The sequence below is a fragment of the Macrobrachium rosenbergii genome, chromosome 8, assembly GCF_040412425.1.
Source record: "Macrobrachium rosenbergii isolate ZJJX-2024 chromosome 8, ASM4041242v1, whole genome shotgun sequence".
Classification (NCBI taxonomy): domain Eukaryota; kingdom Metazoa; phylum Arthropoda; class Malacostraca; order Decapoda; family Palaemonidae; genus Macrobrachium; species Macrobrachium rosenbergii.
The window spans coordinates 11930559-11957738 of NC_089748.1; the positions used below are offsets into that span (position 1 = coordinate 11930559).

General features: G+C 40.4%; 1 protein-coding gene across 1 annotated transcript; it reads left to right on the plus strand.

The window, feature by feature from the left end:
- The first annotated feature begins 19046 nt into the window (after positions 1-19046).
- On the plus strand, positions 19047-26835 carry LOC136841052 (uncharacterized). The gene is made up of 6 exons (XM_067108107.1): positions 19047-19099; positions 23572-23711; positions 25432-25676; positions 25761-26076; positions 26159-26294; positions 26436-26835. The coding sequence occupies exons 1-6, from the start codon at positions 19047-19049 to the stop codon at positions 26833-26835; spliced, it is 1290 nt and encodes a 429-aa protein (XP_066964208.1).
- Positions 26836-27180: the final 345 nt, after the last annotated feature.

Consider the following 27180-nt stretch of genomic DNA (forward strand, 5'->3'; position numbering starts at 1 on the left):
GAACTGGATGTTGTACACAACATGGGGTTGAGAATATGCTCAGGGGCTTTCAGAACTTCGCCTGTTGAAAGCATATACGTTGATACAGATCATTTTCTCTAGTTCCTCGCTGGGTGAGTGGGTTCCGTTCTCAGCTACCACTCTGTTGGTCGCGAGTTCGAATCTCCGACCGGCCAGTGAAGAACAAGAGGAATTTGTTTCTGGTGATAGAAATTCATTTCTCACTATAATGTGTTCGGATTCCACAATAAGCTGTAGGTCCCGTTGCTAGGTAACCAATTGGTTCTTAGCCACGTAAAAATAAAATCTAATCCTTCGGGCCAGCCCTAGGAGAGCTGTTAATCAGCTCAGTGGTCTGGTTAAACTAAGATATACTTAACTTTCCCCTTGATCTAAGAAGGCAAGAGCTAGGGTTGCGATATGTGGCTAGAATGAAAAGTGCTCCCAAAATTTCCTCCTTTCAAGTACTAAAGGAAACAGACTCTCGAAGTTTTTCTGGTACAAGAGCTTCTAAACCATTCCAAATTCGACTGAATGAGGATGTTACGAATAATCATCTTAAATCCCAGAAAGTCCTGGTAGTAGAATGTCCTGCAAATCCTCCATGGCTTATTCCAGAAGCATTAGTATGTAAGAAATTGTTTAACAAAAAGGACTGCACTGAAGAAGAGATTAGGGGAAAATTCTTATAGCACGACATTACCCATGCCTATTATACAAAGATCTATACAGATGGATCAAAGTCAGATAGTGGTGTTGGTTACGCTGTTATCCTTGGTGATACAGCGTACACAGCTAAATTACCCCGACTCTGCTTCAGTATTTACTGCCGAATTAACAGCCATAGTTTCTGTCCAAGATTTAGTTTTTCCAAGTAGTGACACAAATTTTGTCATATACTCAGATTCTAAAAGCACTTTAGAAGCTATTAAAAAATTTAATAGCTTTCATCCATTAATTCAAAAATTTTAGGAATGGCTTTTTCAGAAAGTGCCTCAGACAGACCTAAAAGTTCCTATTAGATCATATGTTTTAAGTAAATGGCAAGAAAGGTGGACTTCTCCTCTTCTTGCCAATAATAAAAAATATAGAAATATTAGAGATAATATACTGCCGTGGTCTTCTTCATTCCAGCTTGACAGACGAACAGAGATTATTGTAAACCAGATTAAGGATTGGGCACACACTTTTAACCCATCAGTTTATTTTAGAAGGAAGCAGCCCTCCAGAGTGTGCTTACCTTGACGAGACACACAGTGGAGCACATTTTGGTGGTCTGCCCCAGATATTTTAACCAAAGAGAAAGATATTTCCAGGGTAAATCCCTCTCTGATATTTTGGGAAATGAAGCACATATATCTGCTATCATCTGTTTTTTTAAAGTGTATAAAATTTTTTAACGATATTTAATTTTTTCCTAATATATTTATTACATCACAAAGAATTTTAATGACATTAAATTTTTTATTATGTTTATATCACAGCATTCATTAAACTTCATATCTTTATTTATTGGTCATATCATTTCATTTTATTTATTAATCATTTCCTTCACCAATTCATCAATTCATTTACATTAACATAATTTATTTTGTTTTCATTATGGCCCCCCTCAACTTGGGACCACCTTGCACAGAGAGTCATATAGCCTCAGAAGCAATTTCTTATCAGCCCCCCAACTAAATCCAGAAACAACCTTTAAAATATTCAAAGACTGTTTAACATTAATCTTTAGGGCATTTATGTGGTTGGCCCATGTTAATTTATGGTCAATAGTCATCCCCAGAAATTTTACTTCTTTTTCATAGGGAAGGATAGACCCTTTCAGACTAAGTGTGGGAACCTCTTCCACATGCCTGCACCTGGTAAATCTTTCTGCAACTGTTTTGGAAGAGGAAAAATTAAAACCCATCTCATCAGCCCACTTAGTAACAGCATTAATAGACCTTTGTAAATGTTTACATAGAGACAAAGAATCATATCCTGTGCAGTATATTGCAAGGTCATCGACAAAAGCGAGCATTTAACAGGGGGCAAGATTTTTTCAATCACACTATTTATTGCCACTGAAAAGTGTGTTACACTTAAAATGCTTTCCTTGGGGAACTCCTTCCTCCAGCATAAAAGGTTGGGGAAGGAGTTTCCACTCTTACCTTAAAAATTTGTCTGATTAAAAGGAATATATAAACCTGATCATTCTTCCACATATGCCCATCTTGTGCAATTGTTTCATGATGCCAATTCTCCAGGTAGTGTCATGTGCTTTCTCTAGGTCAAAAAATATGCCGATGGTCTGACATTGTTTGGCGAATCCTTGCTGGATTTGGTTGGTCAGCCTCAGCAAGAGATCAAGGGTGGAGTAGTTTTTCCTGAAACCAAATTGGAATGGCGATATTAATCCTTTGGTTTCCAGATGCCAAACTAGTCTAGTATTTATCATTTTCTCCATCAGCTTACAAACACAGATGGTAAGAGCTACTGGTCTATAGCTGGTGGCTTGGGAAGCATCTTTATTAGGCTTTTTAATAGGAACAATTATGGATATTTTCCAGTCCTAGGGGTAAAATTCCTGTTTCCCATATTTTGTTTATAATCTTGAGTAAATATTTTTTGGCATTATCTGGGAGGTGTTTCAACATTTCATATATGATTGTATCCTTACCTGGAGCTGTGGATTCATTTGAGGAGAGCGCCTCACGAAATTCTCTTAAGGAAAATTTGTATGTGTATGGTTCAGAATTTCCCGAATCAAATTTCAGAGTCATTTCAGACCTCCTAATTCTTTGAAATTCTGGAGAATAATTGTTAGGGCTGGAAGCTTTAGAAAAGTGTTTTCCTAGCTCATTGGCGACTTCAGTGGGCTCTGTGATGAAGAGAGTCGTTTATTTTTAATGAGGGTAATGGTGATGCAACAAATTTTCCACTCAGTTTCCTTATTTTGCGCCACACCACTCTTAGTGGGGTCTTGGAGTTTATTCCATTAATATAGTAAAGCCAACATTGTCTTTTGGCTTTCTTATAAAAGCCCCGCTGCTTGGCTAAAGTATGTTTGTAGATTAATTTGGACTGAGGGGAGCCACTTTCATCAGAATACCATTATGTCTTATTCCACCAAGGAACTGCAGGTCTACAAGGTTTGCGTTTTGTTTTTGGAATCGAGCCTTCAGCACTCTTCAAAGTAGATTAAAAAAAGTTATCATAGGCATCTAGATGAGAGTGAAAGGACTCAAACTCCCTATCTAGATTGACACCCTTACTGAATTTATCCCATTCTGCATCCTCTACCTTTCACTTAGGTAAAACTTCAGATGGAGCGTTTACATCATATTTCAAATGGATCGGGTAGTGATCACTTCCATTTACATCTTTATTAACAGACCAATTAAAATCAAGGTGGACACTTGTTTTAGAAATACTAAGGTCCAGTGCAGAGAAATGATTATCATGAATGTTGTGGAAAGTCATTGACCAATAATTATATAGGGTAACATCATTCCCGCCAAAAAGGTCTTCCATTAATTTCCCTTTATTGTCTAAAAACAGACTTCCCAAAAGAGGGTTGTGGGAATTAAAGTCACCTAGTAGAAGTAAAGGAGCTGGAAGTTGGTTAATTAAGGACTGAATATCTCCAATGTTAAAAGCAAGGTCTGGTGGAAGGTATGAGGAGCAGATTGTTATCCTTTTTTCAAAATGAATGAAATAACGACAGCTTGTAGAACTGTATTTAATTGTATTGTGGAGTGGCTGTAGAGATTTATTAATAATAATTGCAGCACCTCCATGGGCAAGATTACCAATTGGGGGATATGATTTAAATATTGAATAATTTAGTCCAGGATTATGAGGAGAGTTGCCTAACATTGTTTCCTGCAGGCATATAATCCCTGGAATTAATTCATGCATTAAAACTTTAAGGTCTTCTGTACAGGCTCTAAGACCTTTACAGTTCCACTGAAGGATATCGAGCATGAATGTTAAGGTGGTAAAATGTGCTACTTCCCACTCCCTGTAGGGGAAGTACTGCTCCTAGGGTAGAGTGGGAAATTCTCCTTTATAAGAGATTGTTTTCTTACTCCCTTTTCATCTGAATTGGAGTTCAGGGTCTTTGGTTGATCTTCATACTTTTTATTATGAACCGGATATTCAGAATTTCTACTGTGATTCTGTGCACCACTAATCCTATTTGTCTTACGGCGGCAAGACTGAATTGAACTCAGATATTTTTGTCCTGAATCTACTTTTGGAACCACCTTTCTAGGAGGAGAGATCTCTTCCAAAACCCTGAACCCATTTGAAGTTTTCATTGTAAAGCTATCATTATTTGGGGAAGTATTTCTTGTGTGCTTCTTGGTAGTTGTAATTGTAGCTGTTATTATTTTTGCTTGTGGCTGTGACGATTGATGGCTCTATCTAATTGGGATTGTTCCTTTATTTTTGTTTGAAGTATTTTTAGAACATCTTCCTTATTAGTTGATTATGGCACACTTATTTTTGGGAGATGAATCGGCAGCTATCGTAGAGGTGGCATTTGTATCGACTTTGGAAGATAAATTTTCTGTGCTTTTGGAAGTACAATTTTTGGTATTGGACTCAAAGGCACTTGCCGACGAAAGTTTCTGACCAGTTTGGAGATTTTCATTATTATTTATAGTCCGAGGAATAGCAGGGTTGTGTTATCTAATATCAGATGCAGTTATTGGTGGCCTTACATTGCTGGAATTTTTCATAAGTTTTATTACAGAAGCATAGGTAGAGTTGGCACTTTTGTTTGCCCCCATTACCGTGTGCTTTGCTTCGCTAATGCTGATACGTTCATTATCAGCCATGGCCAACACTTCTTGTTCAAACCTATCTGGGGCAAGCCCTAGAATTTGGTGTGTGATCACCCTTACATAGAAAACAGCATCGGGCTGCTTCGCATTCGTATTCGCATTCTCCACCAGTGGCACAAGTGAGAGTTGACTCCCAACAGTCAGCCCCATACCCTACCCTTTCGGCATAGCACCAATACGCCTGCAGTGGCCAAGGTATATGCCAATCCGCCTGCTGGGGCTTCTGCCCCCACTAATGGGGACTGAGTCCCCACTCCCAACGTACTAGTGGGCTTCCAGACAAAAGCCAGGAGTCCCACCTCCAAAAACTAGCCCCCACTGGATTCCAATGGGCTGATCCCCGGAGATGGTTCCGGCCCCTAAGATAGCAATGAGAGAATCCCATCACTATCTCTTAGGTCCAAACCATGTCAGGTGGCGATTCAACCACCACAACTCCCACAATTAGCTTTGAATGCGAACCCCTTCCAAAAAATTATCCCTTCTCAGATTCACCTAAGCGGTATAATTTTGCAAATGTGGAAATGTCCATGCCACTTAAACCAAAAACTACATAGGATGATTCGTCAGGACCCAGGCCCAAAGGCCAGGGTCCCTTAGCCCCTCACCTTGTCAAGGCATCCTACTGAGGGGGAATAAATAATGCTTATATATATATGTATATATATATATATATATATATATATATATATATATATATATATATATATATATATGTATGTGTGTGTGTGTGTGTGTGTGTGTGTGTGTGTTACAACTGTTTGGAAACAGATAAGAATATTCCGGGTAGGAACATTACGTAGCATACCGATTGGTCTGTCTTCAGAGGCGGTGGGGGTCCAGCCCTGTTCTCTCTCTCTCTTTTAACAGCGAGTCTTTTCTCTCTCTCTCTCTCTCTCTCTCTCTCGCGGCTTTCCACTCTCTCTCTCTTACTCACAAAGATCTCTTTCATTCTCGCATGGATTTCTCTCTCTCTCTCATTCCACATTAAAGAAATGAAATGGGTCGTATAAGGAAAACTCAATCTTTCCTACCAAAAATAGATTTATTATTTAAAGCAACCCAACAAGCAATGAACAAACAAAGCAAAGATTAAAATGCATCATAATAAATGAAATTGTCAAGTAAGAAAACATCTAACTCAAGATTTAGTCTCAGTCCAACTAAAAATCTGATTATGGCTAATAGCCTGCAAATTCAAAAATTCTCACATATTCCATTATAGACTTTGTAAAGTCTAGTCTTAAGTCTCCCACATAAAATACTAGACATTACAAAGGTTTGCGTCTGTCTTTCTCTATGATCACACCAACATGATAACATCATGTTATTGCCCACAAAGTCATCACCACAACCATGACATCTGTCGAAAAAATGAAACACAGATAATACTCACAAAAATATACAAGTGCAAAAACACAATAATGAAAAGTCTAAAATGCATGAGTAAATACCATACTGGTAAAATATAGAACACAATAAAATAGAATATTGAAATGGTAAAATGCTACATCCATTTTCCACACAAGATCAAAAATGTCTTGAAATATGGTAAAAGACCATAAATCTACAATTCACATAGAAAAACGAAGAGTCTGGACCGTACCTTATTCTGCCAATTCTAAGAGCTCACCACACTCAAAGATAATGTCTTCACCATCTCGTTCTAGGTCTGCTAATGAACGACCGAACTAATTTTTGGGCAGAATTAGACACAAAATCGAGATTCTATAACACACGAACTCTTGTACGCGCATAGCAACTTGGTCATATGATTCGGCCAATATCGCGTGTTCATCACATTAACTGCTGAGATGATCAACTATTTGCTGAATACAAGGATTCTGCAACTGACGGCTTCAACAGTACCATCTCGCAACCAAAAGTTCTTCCATCACACTCTGTACCTTTTAATGTTAAGGCGGCCATATTTTCTGAAATATATATATATAACTAGTTTAGAAAAATATGGCCGTTTTAACATTACTGTGTTATAAGGTGTGATGGAAGAAAAGTTGCTGTAGGATGGTAGTAGGTCAAGACAGACAGTTGCAAATCGTTGCATTCAGCAAATAGTTTGGTTACTTCAGCCGTTTGTTTGATGAACACACAGTATTGGCTCTGGTATGCGAGTCATATGACCGAGTTGGTATGTGGGTACATAAGTTCGTACGTTAGAAAATCTAGATTTTGTGTCTAATTCTGCCCAAAAATTAGTCCGGTCGTTCATTAGCGAAGCTAGAGCGAGATTATCAAGACATTAGCTTGAGTGTTGCAAGTTGCAATCTCTTAGAATTGGCAGAATAAGGTAAAGTTCAGACTCTTCGTTTTTCTGTGTGAATTGTGAACTTATGTTTTTTACCATGTTTCAAGACATTTTTGAACTTGTGTGGGAAGTGAACATAACCTTTTTACCATTTTTATATTCTATTTTATTGTGTTCTATTTACCAGTAGGCTATTTACTCATGCATTTTAGACTTTTCATTATTATGCTTGTAGTCACAGGGGAATTGGGATGGGTGAAGGAGCAAAAATAATGTTGAAGTTTGGGATTGCACATACAACTGAGTGTGGTAGCAGACAATTGATATAATGTATTTATACTGAAGAGTTAGTCTGAATCTGTTCCAAGTCTGACTGGAAAGTTAGGTAAATGTAAATGGGGTCACGTGGAAAAGTATTTCGTAAAAGGTTGGAATGTTGGAAATAAATGTATCTTTTTTTCATTTTCAGTACCAGGTGTTGTGAGGAAGTAAGGTGGTATTGTGTATCACTTTAAATCATCTCGGATGCAAATATGATGACCTTTGAGCTAGATCAGCAAATTCTTGCCTCCTCAGCCCACAAGTGTTGATCATGAAGATAGAAGAGGGTTCCTTTGAATCCATGGAATCTTTTGTGAAATAATTGTTGTATAACTTTTCCTTCACTGAAATGTTCAGTCTTATTCTTAAAAATATTCAGTGAACATGATTAGGCGTTATGAGATTTGTAGATTAAAAAAAAAAAAGTTTAAATGAGTATCTGCAAACAAATTCTATCTCTTTCTCGTGCAAGTATTAGTTATAGCAAGGATAGGGTCGGAAATTATTAGCAATCCTGACCAGTATAGATAGGTGTAGTGAATATAGAAACTGTTATTATAGTTGACCTTTATTGCATTTAGGTAGGTGTTAAGACGAGTGCTTTTGATTAAGTTGAATTACTGTACTGAAAGCGGGATGTAAAATTTCCAGGGTATTTCCTTCAATTTTAAACAGACCAGGTTATTTATCTTAAAAAAGAAAATGCGTTGAAATGTTTCTGAGAGTATATAAATAAGTAATCCCGGTAAGGTTTGCACTGTAAGTCGTTATAATTTTTAACATGCCCTCTTGAAAAGTTACATTCAACTTTAAAATTTCAAAAGACATACAAATTACACTTCACAGTATTTTCGTACAGTTAATGTAAGATTTCAGAAAATATGTTGTTTTAAGTCAATTATTGGTAATTTTTTTTTCTAGAGTTTTACTAAAACTATTACAATAAATATGTTAATTTAACGACTTAGTGGTTTCCTAATAATATATATATATATATATATATATATATATATATATATATATATATATATATATATATATATATATATATATATATATACCCTTGAAAACTGTTGCTCAAACTCAAACAAAAAATAACAATATAGTTTATAGCAGTTCTCAAACTTACTTTATACCATTCAAATTGTTATCGTTCTTTGTATGTTAAAGGAATTTGCCATGCGAATGAAATCCTTATGTTTACTCCTTAAAAGATGATTTCTAAATATGTTTACAAATTTACTTGTGAAAGTAAAAATAGTGGAGGAAAAGTTTGCTGGATTGTGTTAGTGCAGATTAGATGGACAAGCAAACTGACGGATGTATTGGTGAGAACATGAGTGGCCGGGGTATATCTAATCGTTATTTGATCGAAGCAAAGGTTTTAAAATGATTAAGATAAGTAAATTTAATAAAAACGGCGTGAGAAGAGGGTATAAAGTTAAAATCGATGAAGCATACTTTGTGATTAGACACGGAGGTGGAAGAAGTAGAAGAGGAATATTTAAATTTACACATGATGGGGTCACAGAAGTCAGAAGGTGTGTTTGTAGGTATAGGCAGGTGGGAAGAGTACTTAACAACAGTTATGGAAATGAAAAGCTAAGTGAAGGAAAAAAAGATTATTTGATGTGAACTGTATGACAAAACACCAGATCATGCACATGTTAACAGGAGAATGGATAATGGTAGCGAAAAGATGGTACATAATCAAAACAGAGGAGAGAAACTTAGGGAGAATAAGGAGCTATTCTACAGGGAAGTAAGTGCAGAGAGAACGGTTAATGAGGCAAACTTCAAATCAAAAGACGCAAACAGAAAGAAGCCACAGTCCTGGGTCAGTGACGTTACATACTTCCAAGATCACTGAATTATTGAAATGGATGAAATGAAGAGCCGAGTGACATAAGAGTGAAAAGGTTAGTGTAAGTTTGAGTGTGACTGTGAAGGTGACTATAGAGGAAATAAGGAAGACAATTATGAGGTTGACAAACCGAAAGACACTACAAAATGATGGAATTACAAGTTTGATGCTGCAGCATAGGGGTGATAGTATATTTCAGTTGCGGAACAGGGTTTGTAAGGTGCTTCATGATGAAAGGAAGGCCCCACTAGAGCTGTTGAGTGTATAAAGCTTAAAGTCAAAGAGGAAAATGTGAATTATAGGGTATGACGCTACTTAATATACCAAAGAAGGTAAACAGCAGGACTGTGATTGAAAGAAGAAGACAGATGACAGAAAAACTTACAGGAAAATAACTGTGTGGGTTTGGAAAAGGAAGAGGGTGTGTGGATAATGCTTGTCATAAAACATTGGTGTAAGGTGATGAAGTAAATGGAAAATGTATATATGGTATAAATGGAGCAAGGAAAAACCTTATGACAGAACTGGCAAAGATGCAATGTAGAAGGCACTGTGGACGTAAGATACAGATGACAAGTTGTTTAATACTAAACAATCTTCCAAGATGGTAGCAAAGCTTGTGTTGAAACGTGCATACATCAGCGTTTAGTTTGGTGTAAACGTTGGGTCTAATGTCTCTGAGGTGGGGTAATTCAAGAAGTCAGAGGAATGGCATCAGACGTTGCTGAAAAGTTGTGGGATAAGAAAATGTGTGGTGAATGATGGAGTGTGGTGTTTTATGTTCGCAAATGATACTGAAATAATTGGGGATAGTGGAAAGAAATTACATCGACTAGTAAAAGTTGGAAAGAGATTGCAAAAGGGAAGTAAATATAAGATACTAAGATTATATGGATAAATGAAACCAGGAAAACAGGACTAAGAATGTTAATATGGATGATGATGGAATAGAAGTGCTTGGTTCATATATGCATTTTGGAGCACATATAACAGAGGACAATTGGAAAAGACAAGAGGAGAATCACATAATAACTGATGCAAAGAGGTAGGCAGGATGTGTGAAAAAAAATGGGAAGAGACAAGGATTGAGTACGAAAAAAAGGGGTTGGGGAATGTATGAAGTGATTGTTAGGCCAACACCCCTTTATGGAAATGAAGTTTAAATGTTGAATGCAGATTAAGGTAAAAAGGAAGTTGTTGAGTTTACATCATGCATGAGCACTGAACATATGACAAATGTGAAGATTTGTGGAAGAAGTGTTAAAATACTAATATGATGAGTACTAAACGTATGACAAATGTGAAGATCTGTGGAAGAAGTGTTGAAATACTAAGAGTTAAAATACTAACAAAGTCGAAAGGATGGCTCAGAGTGTAAATAATGTTTAAGTGGAAAGAATGAAGGACAAACAGGTTGGTGTAACGACGATATATTTCTGAAGTGTTAGGAAGAAGGGAGAAAGGAAGAACCAGAAATTGCTGGACAGATGGCGTGTAGGAGGTCTTGGAAAAGGAACTCACTATCCACGAAAAGCACGAGGATATGTAAGTTGAAAGCGAGTGGCGAAGTGTATGCGTGAGGGGGAAGGGGTTGACATACTGCAGAAGAACCTCCTTTGTAGATGAATAAGTGGCGAATGTTGTGGAAGTTTTCTATATAACAGGTTCACTCATAATTACACTGGTGTATGTATGTATAGACATACATATACATGTGTATATAAATATGTTATACACTTCCTCCCCTTTGTAGTAAGTGCCACCAGATTGTACACTTCCTCCCCTTTATAGTAAGTGGTGCCGGATGGTACAGCCTTCTTTAAAGGATGAAGTTGCTATCCCACGCCCTTTTTCTTGACCCTAACAGACTCTGGTACCCATTAACAGCTGAGTAAACTTAGGGACAGCAGACTGGTAAGAAACAACGAATTTAGCAAACACGAGAAGAGAGCTGCAACTGCCATCCATGATTTCTAGTGCTTCAGTTCACAGGTATGGTGAGGAAGTGTGTCACTGAAAATCTACCAGGCCTGTGATGGGTTTGAACTCAGGAGCAACGAATTAGAAAGTCGCTGGTGATACCACTGAGGTACCTTGAACCTTGATATATATTTATATATAATATAGTACATATATATACAGTACATATATATATATATATATATATATATATATATATATATATATATATATATATATATATATATATATATATATACATACACACACATATATATATATATATATATATATATATATATATATATATAATGTGTGTGTGTGTGTATGGTAAACTTCCTTCCCTTTGTAGTAAGTGGTGCCGGACGGTACAGCCTTCTTTAAAAGGGTGAAGTTGCTATCCCATATCTTTTTCTTGACCCTAACAGACTAGTAGCCATTAACAGCTGGGTAGACTTATCTGATAAAGTTATATATATATATATATATATATATATATATATATATATATATATATATATATATATATATATATATATATATTTCTAGAGCAGTTCAACCTTCCTTCTTTGCTTTAATCAAAATATAAAGGCTCTCTCTTTGTTAAAGTAAGAGGGCATACCATGTAGGCAGAAGCAAGCAAGCAGTTGTTGTTTTGATCAAATCCCAACCGTCAAAAGGTGTAGGAATTTTAGTTTAGAGGGATATTAGAAAGGATAGGTTTTGCTAGGACCAACCTTAGCTAGATTTTACCTTAAGCTCACTTTTCTATAACCTTTGTACTGGTAAGTTTTTTGTCATCCTACAAACGATACCTGCACCCACACTAAGTTGGCTTGTGGGAGGAGTCGAGACCAGTGGCGACCCAAGCTCCCTCAAGCTTCAAAGATCAGACGCAAAGTAACACCCGACGAAACTGGATATGTTCCAGGGCGCCCACTTAACCTTTGTCTCAGTCTTGAATTTGGGAGAACTGCCATCCAAACAGACCAAGGACTTTTGATGCAATTGATCACTGCATTATCTATTCCAGAGGTAAGTCTGAAGGTAACAATTACTCCCAGTTCTCTTTCCTTCAAGTTAAATCTCATTTTCATGAAGAGTCACCGACTAAGCAAATCCTATCAAAACCATATCCCATTTATGAAGTCAAATATATTAAGTACAATTATTGTTGCCTAGTGGAATTGCATAAATTATCCTCTATGGTGTTAAAGTAATATTCTTGATCTAAGGTTCATCCCTTGCAGTCAATTTATGACAAGTGAAAGTTTTTTGATACTGTGATACTGTGATCTCTTCTAGAATTGTGCGCACCTTGGACCTGGCCACCCTCCTGTTTGGAGCAAAATTAGCATCCTTGATACCAAGATCCTCAATTTACGCACTTGCAATTGCCTTACAGATGCATCCCAAGAGGCCCCAACCCGTTGCATTATTCACCCTTTTATGCTGAAATATCTTGTGTCCGAAGTGGGATGAAGTCGGAGCTGTGAAATCAGTTAATATTTTACAATGTTGAAACTAGTTGTTTGAGTAATGTTGATTTAGTTCATGTGTTCAGAATAAATCGCTATATTCAGTAATCTAGTCTCAACCGGCGACCTAATCTAGTTGTTAAATTATCTGTCTTTTTTTTTTAGGTAGCTTTCAGCCTTAACTGATAGGATTATGTGGGTCTTACCTTAAGCAAGGCAATATAAATCACAAAACTAATAATTAAACTCATCAGCCAAATGGAAACCTTGCCAGGATTTCTGTGATTAGGAGTAGCATTCTCTAATTAATTCACAGAGATAAAGGACTTGGAATCAGATTAAATATGAACTAATTCAAAGATAAATGTCAGAGCACATTAACTTAATGCTAAATTCTCCCAAACAAGGATACAGGCCAAGGTAAGTAATATTAAGAATACCAATGTTATAATTATAAGAGTAGGTAGGAAAGTGTACATTAAATGAGAGCAGTTGTAAGTTACAATTTACAAGAATAAGGAAACGTTTACCAAGCTCGAATACTGAGCCACAGCCGCATACCAGTCAAGGTCTTAACAAGTTACCAAGTTTAAGATTTAATATTTTGCTACTCGCCAGCCAATGATTAATGCATGATATTCAATTTTTGACCTAGTTAGCTATTGCATGACTGGATTGGGAGGGCATGTGCCTAGCGCTTCTCTCGTAAAATAGGGTGAACAATTTACAAGCCCATAGGATATTTCTTACAGAGCAACAAGTGGAAACCCTAGAAAGAGAAGGCCCTGGCTGAGCGTAACGGCGAGGATAACTTTCCTCGTGCAAAATCATATCAAATTTCTTTTCCATTAATATCACAAATGAACTGTATCAGTGTAATTTCATAATTTGCCTTTTACACTAACGTAAATCAGGCAAGTAAGGACGTCACGTGTCCATTCCTTTGTATTGTGAAGGGCCCGCAGTGCGCATGGCGACTGAAGTAGGAATTAATTACGACATCAAGAAAGAAAAAAAGAGAAATCATAACAAATTCCTTTTTTGTCTTTGTAACGCGAAATAACTCACATTTGTGGTATTTCAAGTTAAAACTTGTACTCCCACATAAGCTTCATTCGTTCTGTAAGAGGAATTCAAGTGCTTTGTTCTTTTGTATTGGAATAAGATCGCCCACAAATAGCAAGAGATTTGTATTCCTCCGCCAGCAGACCCCAAATTGCTCCCAGTAAAGCCATTGTGTTTTGAGCCATCAGCTGTGTGTGGTCACGTGACCCGTCCGCCCTTAAATCTTTGTTGTTGTTTACCTGTGTGATGTCACGAATAACGTCTGCCTCATATGCTCAACTCAGCAAACTAATGGGAAAACTAGGTATAGGAGTTGATGCAACAGGTAAAGGAAAGTTAATAATTTAGTCAGGGAATAATTTATTTACGAAATGTAACAAAAGTTCCTACACAAATATACACTTTTGCAGGGATTTATACAAAAGAAATAAGAAAAAAGAAACTCATAATTTAACCATACTTACCAACCTCAGAATTAAAGAATATTACCAAGAATTACTAAAGCAATGGTAATAGGGCACGCTAATATTGGCAAGAAAACCCATTACCTAACATAGCCAAAGGAATCAGTATTTCAAAAGAAGAAACTCTGTTTGTGCATTACAATTTTCCTTATTTACTCAGGCAGTCCAAACTTTGCTTGCTGGACTCTTCTCTCTCCCATTTCTTTTATCCATTTATAAGCTTTTAAGGTAGCTCAGAAGTGTATGTGTACCATCTTCATTGAAAGAAAGGGCCAACACAGGAATAATTAATTAAAATATAAAACAAACAAAAAAGAAACACCCCTGTCCCACAGACAAAAGGAATTAGCACAGCTGGTACTAGGAACTAAGTCACCCACGAGGGCCAAAACAACAAAATTGAATTTTCTTTTCCACAGTGCCACTAATCTGAGGCACTGTCACAAACTGAAGCGCTTACCTATCTGTTTCTTCTTACCTTTCCTATTTCTCCTACTTATTAGTTGCACTCTACTTGGGCAGAGTGCATTTTCCCCTTAGTACTCCTAGACAAGTGTTGATTCCTAAGAACACACTGGCACCACAGTGCCACCCAAAGACAAAAAGTCCTGTGACTAAGTTACACCTGTACCTAGAGATACAGAATGCCGTAAGTGTGACCTTTGCACGGCACACTCAGCCACAGTGCCATCTTATTAAAAAAGGTACCACACCACTGAAGTGTCATCCAAATCTGAAGGACACTTCCTCAATTCCAAAGTATGTCCAATCATCCCAAGTAGACGCCCTTACGTACCAGAACCATGGCGACTTAACATAACAGAACCTTCATGGATCTGGAGAAGGAGGCAGGTCTCACAGGACAAGAACTCACCAAGTGGGTCAAGGAACAGCTGGATGACTTGGCCAAGCAAGAGAGGGAAGAAAGAGCGGAAGAACTGAAAGAAAAAGAGGAACAGAGGAAGTATAAAGCTGAATATAGAAAGTATGAAGCAGAACAGAGGAGGTATGCTGAAGAACAGAGGCAGCTGGAAGACGCAAGAGAAGAGAAGAGAACACAGCATGAGTTAGCCCTCAAAGAAAAGGAGCCCAAGCTGGAGAAGGCAAGAAAGGAAAGTGCTGAAGCTATGGCTATCCAACAAGCCTCCAACCCCACACCTAATGCACCAACTGCTCCAATCTCAAGTATTAATTCCCTAGTCCCCAAGTGGGCTGAGGACAAGACAGAAGCATGGTTGGAGGAAACAGAGACTATTTTCGACAACTACAACACCACCAAGACAGAGAGGGCCTTGGTGCTTGCAAAGCACATGGAAGGAAAAGCTAAGGCAGCCCTCCACTCACTGGAGAAGAGTCAAAGAGGCAACATGGTAGAAGTTCGGAGGGTCATAACAAAAGCCTACGAAATAACCCTGGAGAAATGGAGACAGCGGTTCCAAGGTCTTGCCAAGGAAGTTGGCTGGTCCTGGACTAAATGGGCCTGTGACAAGACCCAGTCCGGTACCTGCTGGTTTGACTCGAGGACCTATTCAACTGGACCATGCTGGAGGATCTTTTCCAATGTGTCCCTGTGCTCCTTGCTGTGTATCTAAATGACAAGCAGCCAACAACACTTATGGAATCCTGCCATATATCCGATTCATGGGAAACCTACAACCAGTCCCACGGCACATCTCAATGGGGCATAGTGCCACCCGGGTACCTCTCAGGCTCGGCTCAACCAAAGAATGGACTACCTAGTAAGCCTACAGGCACCCACTGTAAGAAGGTGGGGCACACTGAATTTGAGTGCCACTACAAGCTGGGCACTAGCAAGCTGCCTCCTAAGAGCCTCAAGACCTCCCCTCCATCTACCTCCCAACAATCCTCTAAACCACTTGCCGTGGCAGTAAGTCCAGCAACTCAAAAGGGCCCCTGTAAAGACTGTGGCCACCTTAGCCACTAGAATGCCCAATTCCCTAAGTGCCCAAAGTACCATGTGAAAACTGTGGGCCTTATTGCCCGAGCCCAACCTCCAGGGGAGTCGGGCAACTTCAAGGGAATCTCTGTGTCTGCTGGTGACGGGTCCCATCCTACGAAGGAGATGCTCTCCCTGCTGGATACGGGAGCAGACATCGCCCTCATTGCCCATCCTCAGGTACCGGCCAGAGCTAAAATAAGGGAAGATGAGCACTAGACTACAGGTTGGGTTGAGGGGAAACCGGCAGACATCCCCACCATGTAGCTCTAGGCGAACACACCCAGGCGCCCAGGAGAGCATCAACTGGGGTGGTCAGCTCCATAAAGGAGGGCTGCAACTTCCTAATCAGGAGAGATCTGATGTGGCATCTCCCCTAAGAAGTGCCATTATGCTGCATGACAGCCCCTGCTGCCGACAAACCACCCTCTCAGCCTCCATGCTCAGAGGAGGAGCCCGCCACACCAGACATAGAGCTGGGGAGCATCCCTTGGTTGCAGGAGGAACCCCTACAAGAGGAAGATTCCACATCCTCTCCCGGGGGGAAGTGAAGAACCTGCGAACGTCACCCACTGAGTGGTAGTAGTGCCCTGGAAAATGCATGCCCAAGTGCCACAACTGGCATATGACTGGTTGACAGGCCATTTCAGAGTCAACCGCACCGCTAAATTGTTGGAGGGAAGGTTTTATTGACCAGGCTGGCATACATCTGTGAAGAACTACGTCGCCTCCTGCCCCTCCTGCCAAATTGTGGGAAAACCCAATGAAGTGGTCCCTAAGGCCCTCCAGAATATACCCTCTGTTGGTGTCCCATTCCAAGATGACGTGATAGACTTCTACACCACGAAGGGGCGAAAGAAAACAAAAACTGGGAATGCCCAAGTCCTGTCCATTATTGACAGGTTCACCAGGTATCCAAAGGCAATCCTAGTATGCAGTACCAGCTCAAAGAATGCTATCCGGGCTTTGACTGGTTCCTCGGCCAGCTCGGGTTCCTGGCCACCGTCCAAAGCAATGAAGGTTGGCACTTCATGTTGAGGGAATTTGGAGATGCCATGGTTACCCATGGGGTGACACACCTCCACTTGACACCATATCATCCTGAGAGCCAGGGTGCAATCGAGCAATTCCATCAGATGCTTGATTCTACTCTCTCCATCTTAGCAGAAGAAAACGGGTCAAGCTGGGAAGATAATGTACACTACGCCCTGTTTGCCATCTGCCAAGCACCGTCAGAGACCCTAGGGCACAGTCCGTTTGAGCTCTTGTTTGCTCATTCTACCAGGGGTTGCCTGGACATCTTGTATGAGGCCTGGGCAGAGCCGGAAAAAACAGCACGGGCGGAGAATCTTCCCCGCATGCAGAGGAACCTCAGGGCAGCCTGGGCCAATGCTCAAGCCCACAAGGCCGCCTCCCAAGAGCGGGTAAAGATCCAAGTGGACAACGAGGCCAGGTCTCGCAGTTTTGAGATATGAGACAAGGTACTAGTGCCGTGACTGGGCGCCACCCGTCCCCTTGAGACCCAGTTCATGGGACCTCACAAGGTACTAGCCAAGTGAGACCAGCTGAATTGCCTGGTGGACTGTGGAAGGAGGACGGCCAAGTGGCTCCATATAAACCTATTGAAGCCCTTCAAGGAGTGAGCCGACCCCGAGGAGACTCCCCAAGAGCTCCTGGCATCGGCAATAAGCGTAGGGCTGGTGAAGAGGGCCAATCTGCCTGAGACAAACTCAAAAGTTCTGGCAAACCTCACCATCATCACCCCTGGGCTAGACAATACCAGCACCAAGATGTTCAGGCTCTTCTCTTGAGGTATCCCAAGGTTGTACAGGATGAGCTGGTTTGCACATCCATGGCCAAGCACATCATACACCTGGAAGAATCCGCCAGGCCCATTGCACAAACCTACTACAAGGTAAACCCACAGCGGGCTAAGTGGATAAAAGCTCAGGTTCAACTCCAACTGGACCTGGGATTGATAGAGAAGAGCTGGAGTTGCTGGTCCTCGCCAGCAGCGCTGGTCCCAAAAGAGGGGGGTGGGGATAGGCTATACATCGATTTCAGGAAACTGAACACGGTGACCAAGCCCGAACCTTAACCCCTGCCATGCATAGAGGTATGCCTAGACAGCATCAGCCAATCCCCTTTCCTCAGCAAGATCGACTTGGAGAAGGGCTATTGGCAGGTGCCACTTAGCCAGGAGTTGAGGCCCCTCCTAACCTTCACAACACCTTCAGGTCACTACCAGTGCAGGGTCATGCCAATGAGACTCAAGAATGTGCCAAGTTGCTCCAAGCTGCTCTTGAATGAGGCTCTGGCCAGCATTCCAAATTGCGTAGTGTACCTCAATGACATCATCAACCTTGCTCAAGCATGGGAAGAACACCAGCAAGTACTGGAACAAGTCTTAAAAGCACTAAGAAAGGCAAACCTCATAGTAAATCTGAAGAGGTGCTGTTTCGGCGTGGCGGAAATCACCTTCTTAGGCCACATCATAGGGAACAGCAAACTCAGACCAAAGGATGCAAACATCCAGGCCATTAGGGAAATGCCATACCCTACCACAAAAAGGGATGCCCAGCAGTTCTTAAGAATGGTCCAATACTTTAGATGGTTTATCCCAAACCTCTCGGAGGCAGCAGCTCCCATCACGCAGCTGTTCAGGGGCAGCCAGGAATTCTGTTGCACTCCAGAGTGCAAGAAAGTCTATGACCGCCTCAAAGGAAGTGCTCATCAGCAAACCGGTGCTCAAGATGCCGGACTATAATCGACCTTTCTACCTCGCCGTTGATGCCAGTGATGTCAGAGCAGGGGCTGTCCTGTTCCAAGAAAAGGATCAGATGAGCCATCCCATTGCCTACTACTCCAAGAAGCTAAACTCAGCACAGATGAGGTATAGTACAATCGAAAAGGAGCTACTAGGGCAGGTTTTGGCAATTAAGCACTTTGAGGCCTATCGTGTGGACCACCAATTCCTGCTGATCATCCTACAGACCACAATCCCTTGACTTACCTAACAAACTTCAGAAACCAGAATAAGCGACTGATAAGATGGTGCTTGGATCTCCAGGATTATAACTGGACTATCCAGCACATAAAGGGCACATATAATAAAATTACTGACATGCTCTCCAGGCACTAAGCGTGCCCACCACCTGTAAGTAGTAGTTGCAAGAGCCACGAGCTCATCCTGGCACTCGTGCCCTTTGGCACAGTGCCCTTTCCATCTCAGAGTGATCCTGCCTAGAGGAGGTAGCCAATGTGATATCTGTCTTAATAAAAGCCTAGACCAGATTCAGTAAATAGTAATAGTAACCGCGTCATTGAAATCTTGCAATGAGCAGCAGTAACCAAGTAAATATAATTTGTGAAGCCAGTAATCTTAACTATTGTGAATAGAGCCACTGAGCTCATGACATGTATGGCATAATACCTCAGTTGAGGCAAGCATTTTCCATATAAAGAAAAATTCATTTAATGAACTCAGATTATATCTTTGTTCACTGTGATTGCAAAGTCTAGTGTACAACACTATACTTATAAGAATATTGTAACTTGGCTAGTTCACTGTCCTTTATGTTGTCGCTACGGCAGTGTTCTAATAGGGTATGTCATGAAAAAAACAATTGAATGTACCATTTGGCTAGGACTGAATATTATGATCATCAGAGGTAGCATGTAAATATCCGTATGCACCTTCAAGTAGTGTTAGGAGTCTGTAGAAAGTGAGTGATTAAAGCTCATACCCCATTCTACAGTCAAGTAGATCCTTAGCTAGTTGCACTGTGAGGGCAAAGTCTGCTCAGGGGAAGAGAGCAAATTAATCGAGGTAAACAGCTTACCTAGTACAGACCTTCACGCCCGAAAGGGAGTGAAGGCCTTTTTAAGGAGGGGAGCTATTATAAATATTTTATGAGCAGTTCAACCTCCCTTCCTTGCTTTAATCAAAATATAAAAAGCTCTCTCTTTGTTAAAGTAAGAAGGCATACCATGTAGGCAGAAGCAAGCGAGCGGTTGTTGTTTTGACCAAATACCACCAAAAGGGGTAGGAATTTTAGTTTAGACTCAGAAAGGATAGGTTTTGCTAGGACCAACCTTAGCTAGATTCTACCTTAAGCTCACTTTTTTATGACCTTTGTACTGGCAAGTTTTTTGTCATCCTACAGACGATACCTGCACCCACACCAAGTTGGCTTGTGGGAGGAGCCGAGACCAGTGGCGACCCAAGCTCCCTCAAGCTTCAAAGATCAGACACATAGTAACACCCGACGAAACTGGATGTGTTTCAGGGAGCCCACTTAACCTTTGTCTCAGTCTCGAATTTGGGGGAGGAACTGCCACCCCAACGGACCAAGGACTATGCAACTGATAACTGCATTACCTATTCCAGAGGTAAGTCTGAAGGTGACAATTACTCCCAGTTCTCTTTCCCTTCAACTTAACTCTCATTTTCATGTTTCAAGTTTTCCTTTCTTAAACAGTCACCGACTAAGCAAATCCTAGCAAAGCCATATCCCATTCATGAAGTCAAATATATTAAGTATAATTATTGTTGCCTGGTGGAACTGCATAAATTATCCTCCATGGTGTTACAGTAATATTCTTGATCTAAGGTTCATTCCTTGCAGTCAATTAATGACAAGTGAGAGTTTTTTGATACTGAAATGTTATCTGGATACCTCTCTTCCAGAATTGTGCATACCTTGGACCTGGCCACCTTCTTGCTTGGAGAAGAATTAGCATCCTTGATACCAAGATCCTCAATTTACCCACTTGCAATTGTCTTATAGACACGTCCCAAGAGGCCCCAAGCCCTTTGAGTTATTCACCCCTTTATGTTGAAATATCGTGTCCGCAGTAGTACGAAGTAGGAGCTGTTGTTAGCTCCCATATAAAATCAATTAATATTTTACAATGTTGAAACTAGTTTGAGTAATGTTGTTGATTTAGTTCATGTGTTCAGAATAAATCACTATATTCAGTAATCTAATCTCAACTGGCAACCTAATCCACTTATGTTAAATTATGTCTTTTTTAAAGATAATTTTCAGCCTTAAGTGGTAGGATTACGTGGGTCTTAGGTTAAGCAAGGCAATATAAATCACAAAAGTAATAATTAAACTCATCAGCTGAATGACCCAATTATATATATATATATATATATATATATATATATATATATTATATATAGTATATATATATATATATATATATATATATATATATATATATATATATATATATATATATATATATATATATATATATATATATATATATATATTGTCAAGGATAAACATCCCTCCCTCCTGTAAATTTCATTTCTTTATTTAATTTTGAAATAATCTGTTATTCATTTGCCTATCGGGTCGGGGAAATTGGCGGGTGTCGGACAGAACCGAGCCTATTTGAACCAGACAGTAGCCGTTAGCACCTGAGAGGAGATAGGCCTCCTTACCCCCCAACATCGTATGATTCAGAGAACAATAAAACCCCTTTTCCACCCCCATCACGCGATAGGGAGGCATGTAGGTATGGGGGAGGTCAAAAAGGCCATTTAGCGCTAGGGACCAGGTAGGATTCTAATCTGTAGGCACCTAATTTTTTTTTTTTTTTAAATTAGTTTAACCAGACCACTGAGTTAATATTAACTCTCCTAGGGCTGGCCCGAAGGATTAGACAAGCTATTTAAACCCTAATAATTTAATTAAACCTAGCGACATATGTTTATCTAAGAACTAATTAAGTTAATTAGGAATATATTATAAATTATTCTAAGAATCTTATATTTTATCGTATAAATGATTAAATTTAAGGAATTTTAAAATATTAAAAAGTGAAAATTTGTCATTTTCTGACAGTATATCTTTAAAGGAATATCTTCTAAATAAAATGTCTCTTTGATTCTATATTTTGGACATACCTTTAAAATATGCTTTACTGTTATTTGTATATTACATATTTCGCACATAGGTATAGGGGCATGGGGTTACTCATCAGGTAACCATGTGTCAGTTTAGTGTGACCAATTCTTAGCTGTGTCAACATTACTGAAAACCTGCGGCAATTCTGATAGGATGATGGCCACGGGTCTACAGTTTCTTTTATTTCTCTTAATTTATTGTTAAGACTGCTTTCCTCCAGTTATTTTGCCATTTCTTCTTAATCACCGATTTACTGTATCTAGTATAATCTTCTAATGGTAATAATTTGCTGATATTGGCAGTGTTCTAGCCTCTTTTGCATAGGTGTCAGCTTTTTCATTGCCTTCTAATCCTATGTGAGATGGTATCCAACATAGAGTAACAGATATCTTTTGCATTTTCATTTCATGTAATGTATGTCTAATTTCATTTATAATTTGATTTTTTGGAGTATAAGAGTTTATTGCATTTATTGAACTTAGTGAATCGCTAAAGATGGTTACTTCATTAAACTGGTTTTCATATATAGTTGTTAATGCTGTTTTTATTGCTAGTAATTCAGCAGTGAACACTGATGCTTTGTTATGTAAAGAGGCTTGGCTTTTTATATTGTTTCCGTAAACAGCGAGTCCAACTCCCATATCATCTTTGGAACCATCAGTATATAAATGATTATTACTGTGTACCTTGATATGTTCCAGAGCATACAGTTTCATAGAAAGTGGGTTATTCAATTTATTAATTGGTATTGTACATAGTTTGTTACATATCTGGGGAGCACTTATCATCCATGGAGGCATTATTTTGTTAAAATTGTAAAATCTAATATTATAAAGATCATTGTTAATAAATAATCTATTAGCTCTAATAGGGAAGGATGGGGTAATTTTTGTATTCCAGAAACAATCTGGTTTTTTAAATAAATCTTTGGTTTTTGCTGGACTATTTATAATTTTTAAACCTCTGCACATCGTTGTTATTTTGAACTTATAAGATAGTGGCATTTCTCCACTTTCTACAATCAAGGATTGACTGGTGATGATTTGAATGTCGTGGCTAACCGAATCCCAAGGTGATGTACTGATCTAGCATTTTGAGAATAGTCTCACTAGCAGAACTATAAATTGACTGCCATATTCTAATATTGGTAGAACTGTAGCTTTATAAAGTTTCAATAAAATATCTCTGTCAGCACCCCATGAAGTGTGAGCTAATCTTTTTAATACATTTAAAGATTTTAAGGCCTTTGCTTTGGTATGTCTTACATGGGCCTTCCAGTTCAAATGATTGTCAAAATATAGGCCTAAGAGTTTGACTTCTGGATAAAATTGGATGGGAGTGTTATTCATGGTAAGAACTATATCTTCGTTTCTGAGCCAACGTTTATGATAAGTGTGCTTTTCCTCTGCCCTCTTTGCTGGTTCTTTTGACATACTTGCAGGTACGGGTGGCCCAAAAGCTCGACGCCCAAGACACCATGTTTTGGAAGCAAGCAGAGACTCTGTGAACTCATCTGTAGCGCACGTGCTGCATTTTTCCCACAGGTTGTTGGGGCAGTTGTTGCCAACAATAGTCATAAAGGTTTGTATGTTGCAAGTAGTCAATAACCAGCCCTTTCCCCTTTACCAAAACTCCTTAAAATTCCATTTCTTTAAACTTTAACTCCTTCCTCCACAAAGCAATCCTCCTTTGTTCGAGTCCTGCCTGCACATATCTCGCCATTTACGTGCCTTGAATTCAAGTAAAGATCCCGTGATAACCATCAATTATCCCTCCCCCAGTGCAATTTAAGGGCTATTTAGGTTAAGCAATATCAGTGTTAATTTTCTCTTTGTGTGAGTGCGATCACATGTTCATTGTTAAAGCCTATGCTGCTCCAATTCTCAGATTGTGCCTACGTGATTTCATTATAATTATCTGCTGGATTATGTAGGGCTAACATTTAAGCGTAGAGTATCCCCATTTATAAGGGGGATTCCATTTCCTTCAGTGTGTACCATCGTTCCTAACCTAGAACATCTCTTTCAGGAGAGACAAGCGGACCGATCGCACTCCGTGCTTCCATATTCTGTCTGCCACCCAAAAATCCTGAAAATTCCTGGTCGCAGTCATTACCAAATTCCGTTGTGGCTCTAAAATGTTCATATGAAATATTCTCCCATCCTGGAGTTCCATCATTTGCATTATCTGAGACTATTTCGTGTAATCAGGGCAAGACTGAATGTTATTATTATCATTGGATTGATTGTACTGCACATTAGCCCCATTATTAATCAACAGCATTTGCCAAATCATTGCATTATTGTTCCATGTGTCCTATAACTGAATCTGCCTTAATTATGTTGTTCTGTTGTCTCATTGTTTACTTGCAGAAGTCTCTGTAAATAAGCCCATTGTAAATTTGTAAAAGAATTCTAATTCCCAAATGGCGACCTTCCTCATTCAATTGTAAATCCAGGAAAATCTAAGGTAAGTTTTCAAATAACTTTTCCTTTTGCTCATAAGCTGGGCTTTCTTGGTTTCGTGGCAGCATCAATAATAACTTTGTTTCAATTTCTCACTATAAGACAAAATAATATGATAATATATATATATTATATATATATATATATATATATATATATATATATATATATATATATATATATATATATAACTAACTATATATATATATATATATATATATATATATTTATATATATATATTTGTCTATGGGTGTGGTTAACATAATTCTACTGTTGTAAGAGTACCAAAAATAAAATCAGTACAAGGAAACCATATATTCCTACTGACACCCTTCAGATAGGTCACTGGTGAATGTGGAGGATATTTGGGTGGATACTAACAACTTCGACAGGATTATACATAGTTGTAAAGTCCCCGCTGAGTGGGTTTTTCGTGGTGACGACCCATTTTCTTCGCTTCTCCTAGGATCACCACTCCTGGGTAACGGGTCACGCAAAATTCAGACATACCCAATCAATTAAATTGTTTTATGTAAAAACATACCTGCTACCAAATTGTATGTTATGTGTTCCTTCTTTCAGGTATCAGAATGTATTCAACTCTGCTACTGCTCATTTGTGTGACTAAAAGTGTGTTTGTTTATTGTATTTTATTGTCAAATGTTATTGACCTCAGGCCACCCTTGTTCCCATTGTATTCCTCGGCATGACGTCAGTCTGCCACTGTATAAACCACCTGTGTCCACAGTAAAGTAGCAGTAACCTTATCCTGCTCATTTCTTTGACACCTTTTAAAGTAGTGACCCCGGAGTGACTTACATCAATACACATGCAGAGTTCACCTGCTCAGTCAATTATCTCCCCGGCAGGAAAAACCCCGTAGCAGACTCCCTCTCCAGAATCAACTACGAGGACCTTGCCCGAGAGCAGACTGCCGACCCGGAGACTCCAGCCTACCGCACCGCCATCACGTCCCTGAAGTGGCGGGACGTCCCCCTCACCCCCGGGGGTGCAAACCTCCTCTGCGACGTCAGCACCGGCCAGCCTTGCCCCCTGGTGCCTGCCTCCCGTCGCCGCCAGGTATTCGACGTCATCCATGGGCTGTCCCACCCCTCCAGCAGGACGACGGCCAAGCTGCTGACAAGAGAAGTTCGTCTGGCACAGAATGCGGAAGGACGTGAGGACCTGGGCGAGGCAGTGCCTTCGGTGCCAAACCAGCAAAGTTGGTCGTCACACCGAGTCTGGGGTAGGCGAGTTTCCCCAGCCGACCCGGCGGTTCGGCCATATGCACATCGACGTCGTCGGCCCTCTACCCCCGTCAGGCGGGCCATATATCTCCTGACGATTGTCGACCGCTCAACCAGATGGCTCGAGGCTACGCCCATGCAGGAAGCCACCACCAGCGTGTGCACCGAGGCCCTCCTCTCCAGCTGGATCAGCCGCTTCGGCGGCCCAGACCACATAACCACCGACAGGGGCCGTCTTCCTGTCCGAATTGTGGTCCGCCCTGGCACGCCTGCTGGGGACATCTCACCACACCACCACCGCCTACAACCCCACAGCCAACGGCTTGGTCGAGTACTTCCACAGGTCCATGAAGGCATCCCTTATGGCCCACTGCACCGCTAAGGATTGGAAATACCAGCTGCCATGGGTCCTCCTCGGGTTAAGAACCGCCCCCAGAGCCAACGGCGACCCGTCTGCAGCTGAGAAAATCTAGAGAGAGCCCCTCGTAGTCCCGGGCGAACTAGTCATAGAGGACCGCCACAATCCATCAGTCCAGAGGCTTCGCGAGGCAGTTGGCAAGTTTACCCCCTGTAAGCGGACATATACCGACAGGTCAGTTGCCTTCACGCCGCCCGGCTTGTCCTCCACCACTCACGTCTTCGTCAGGGATGACGTCGTCCGCCCACCACTGACTAGGCACTACAGGGGGCCTTTCCGCATGCTGGAGAGGAATGTCAAGGCTTTCTGGCTCGCCCTCCACAGAAAGGATGATTGGGTGTCGGTCGACCACATAAAGCCTGCCCTCCCGGAGGAGGATACAGACGTCACCGCACCGCACCCTGCGCCTGAGAAGTCGCCTCCGCAGCCAGGCCATCGCAGAAAACGGGCGCGCGGCCGCCCCAGTAAATGTCCGCCCACACCCACAGCCAGCCGCTCTCACGCACAAAGCAAAACCCAGCTCATTTTACGCAGCCGTGGCACTCTGCAATGCCCCAGCAGATATGCCAATTAATCAGAGGTTACCCAAGTCTTGGGGGTGTTATTTGTAAAGTCCCCGCTGAGCGGGTTTTCTGTGGTGACGACCGTTTTCTTCGCTTCTCCTAGGAACGCCACTCCTGGGTAACAGGTCACGCAAAATTCAGACATACCCAATCAATTAAACTGTTTTACGTAAAAACTTACCTGCTACCAAATTGTATGTTATGTGTTCCTTCTTTCAGGTATCAGAATGTATTTAACTCTGCTATTGCTCATTTGTGTAACTCAAAGTGTGTTTGTTTACTGCATTTTATTGTCAAATGTTATTGACCTCAAGTCACCCTTGTTCCCATTGTCAGTCCGCCGCTATATAAACCGC

Coding starts and splice junctions, on each gene's coding strand:
- LOC136841052 (XM_067108107.1), top strand. CDS start 19,047: ATGAGCCATCCCATTGCCTACTACTCCAAGAAGCTAAACTCAGCACAG. Junction 23,712..25,431: donor TGCCAACAATAGTCATAAAG/GTTTGTATGTTG, acceptor ATACACATGCAG/AGTTCACCTGCTCAGTCAAT. Junction 26,077..26,158: donor CATAACCACCGACAGGGGCC/GTCTTCCTGTCC, acceptor ACAACCCCACAG/CCAACGGCTTGGTCGAGTAC.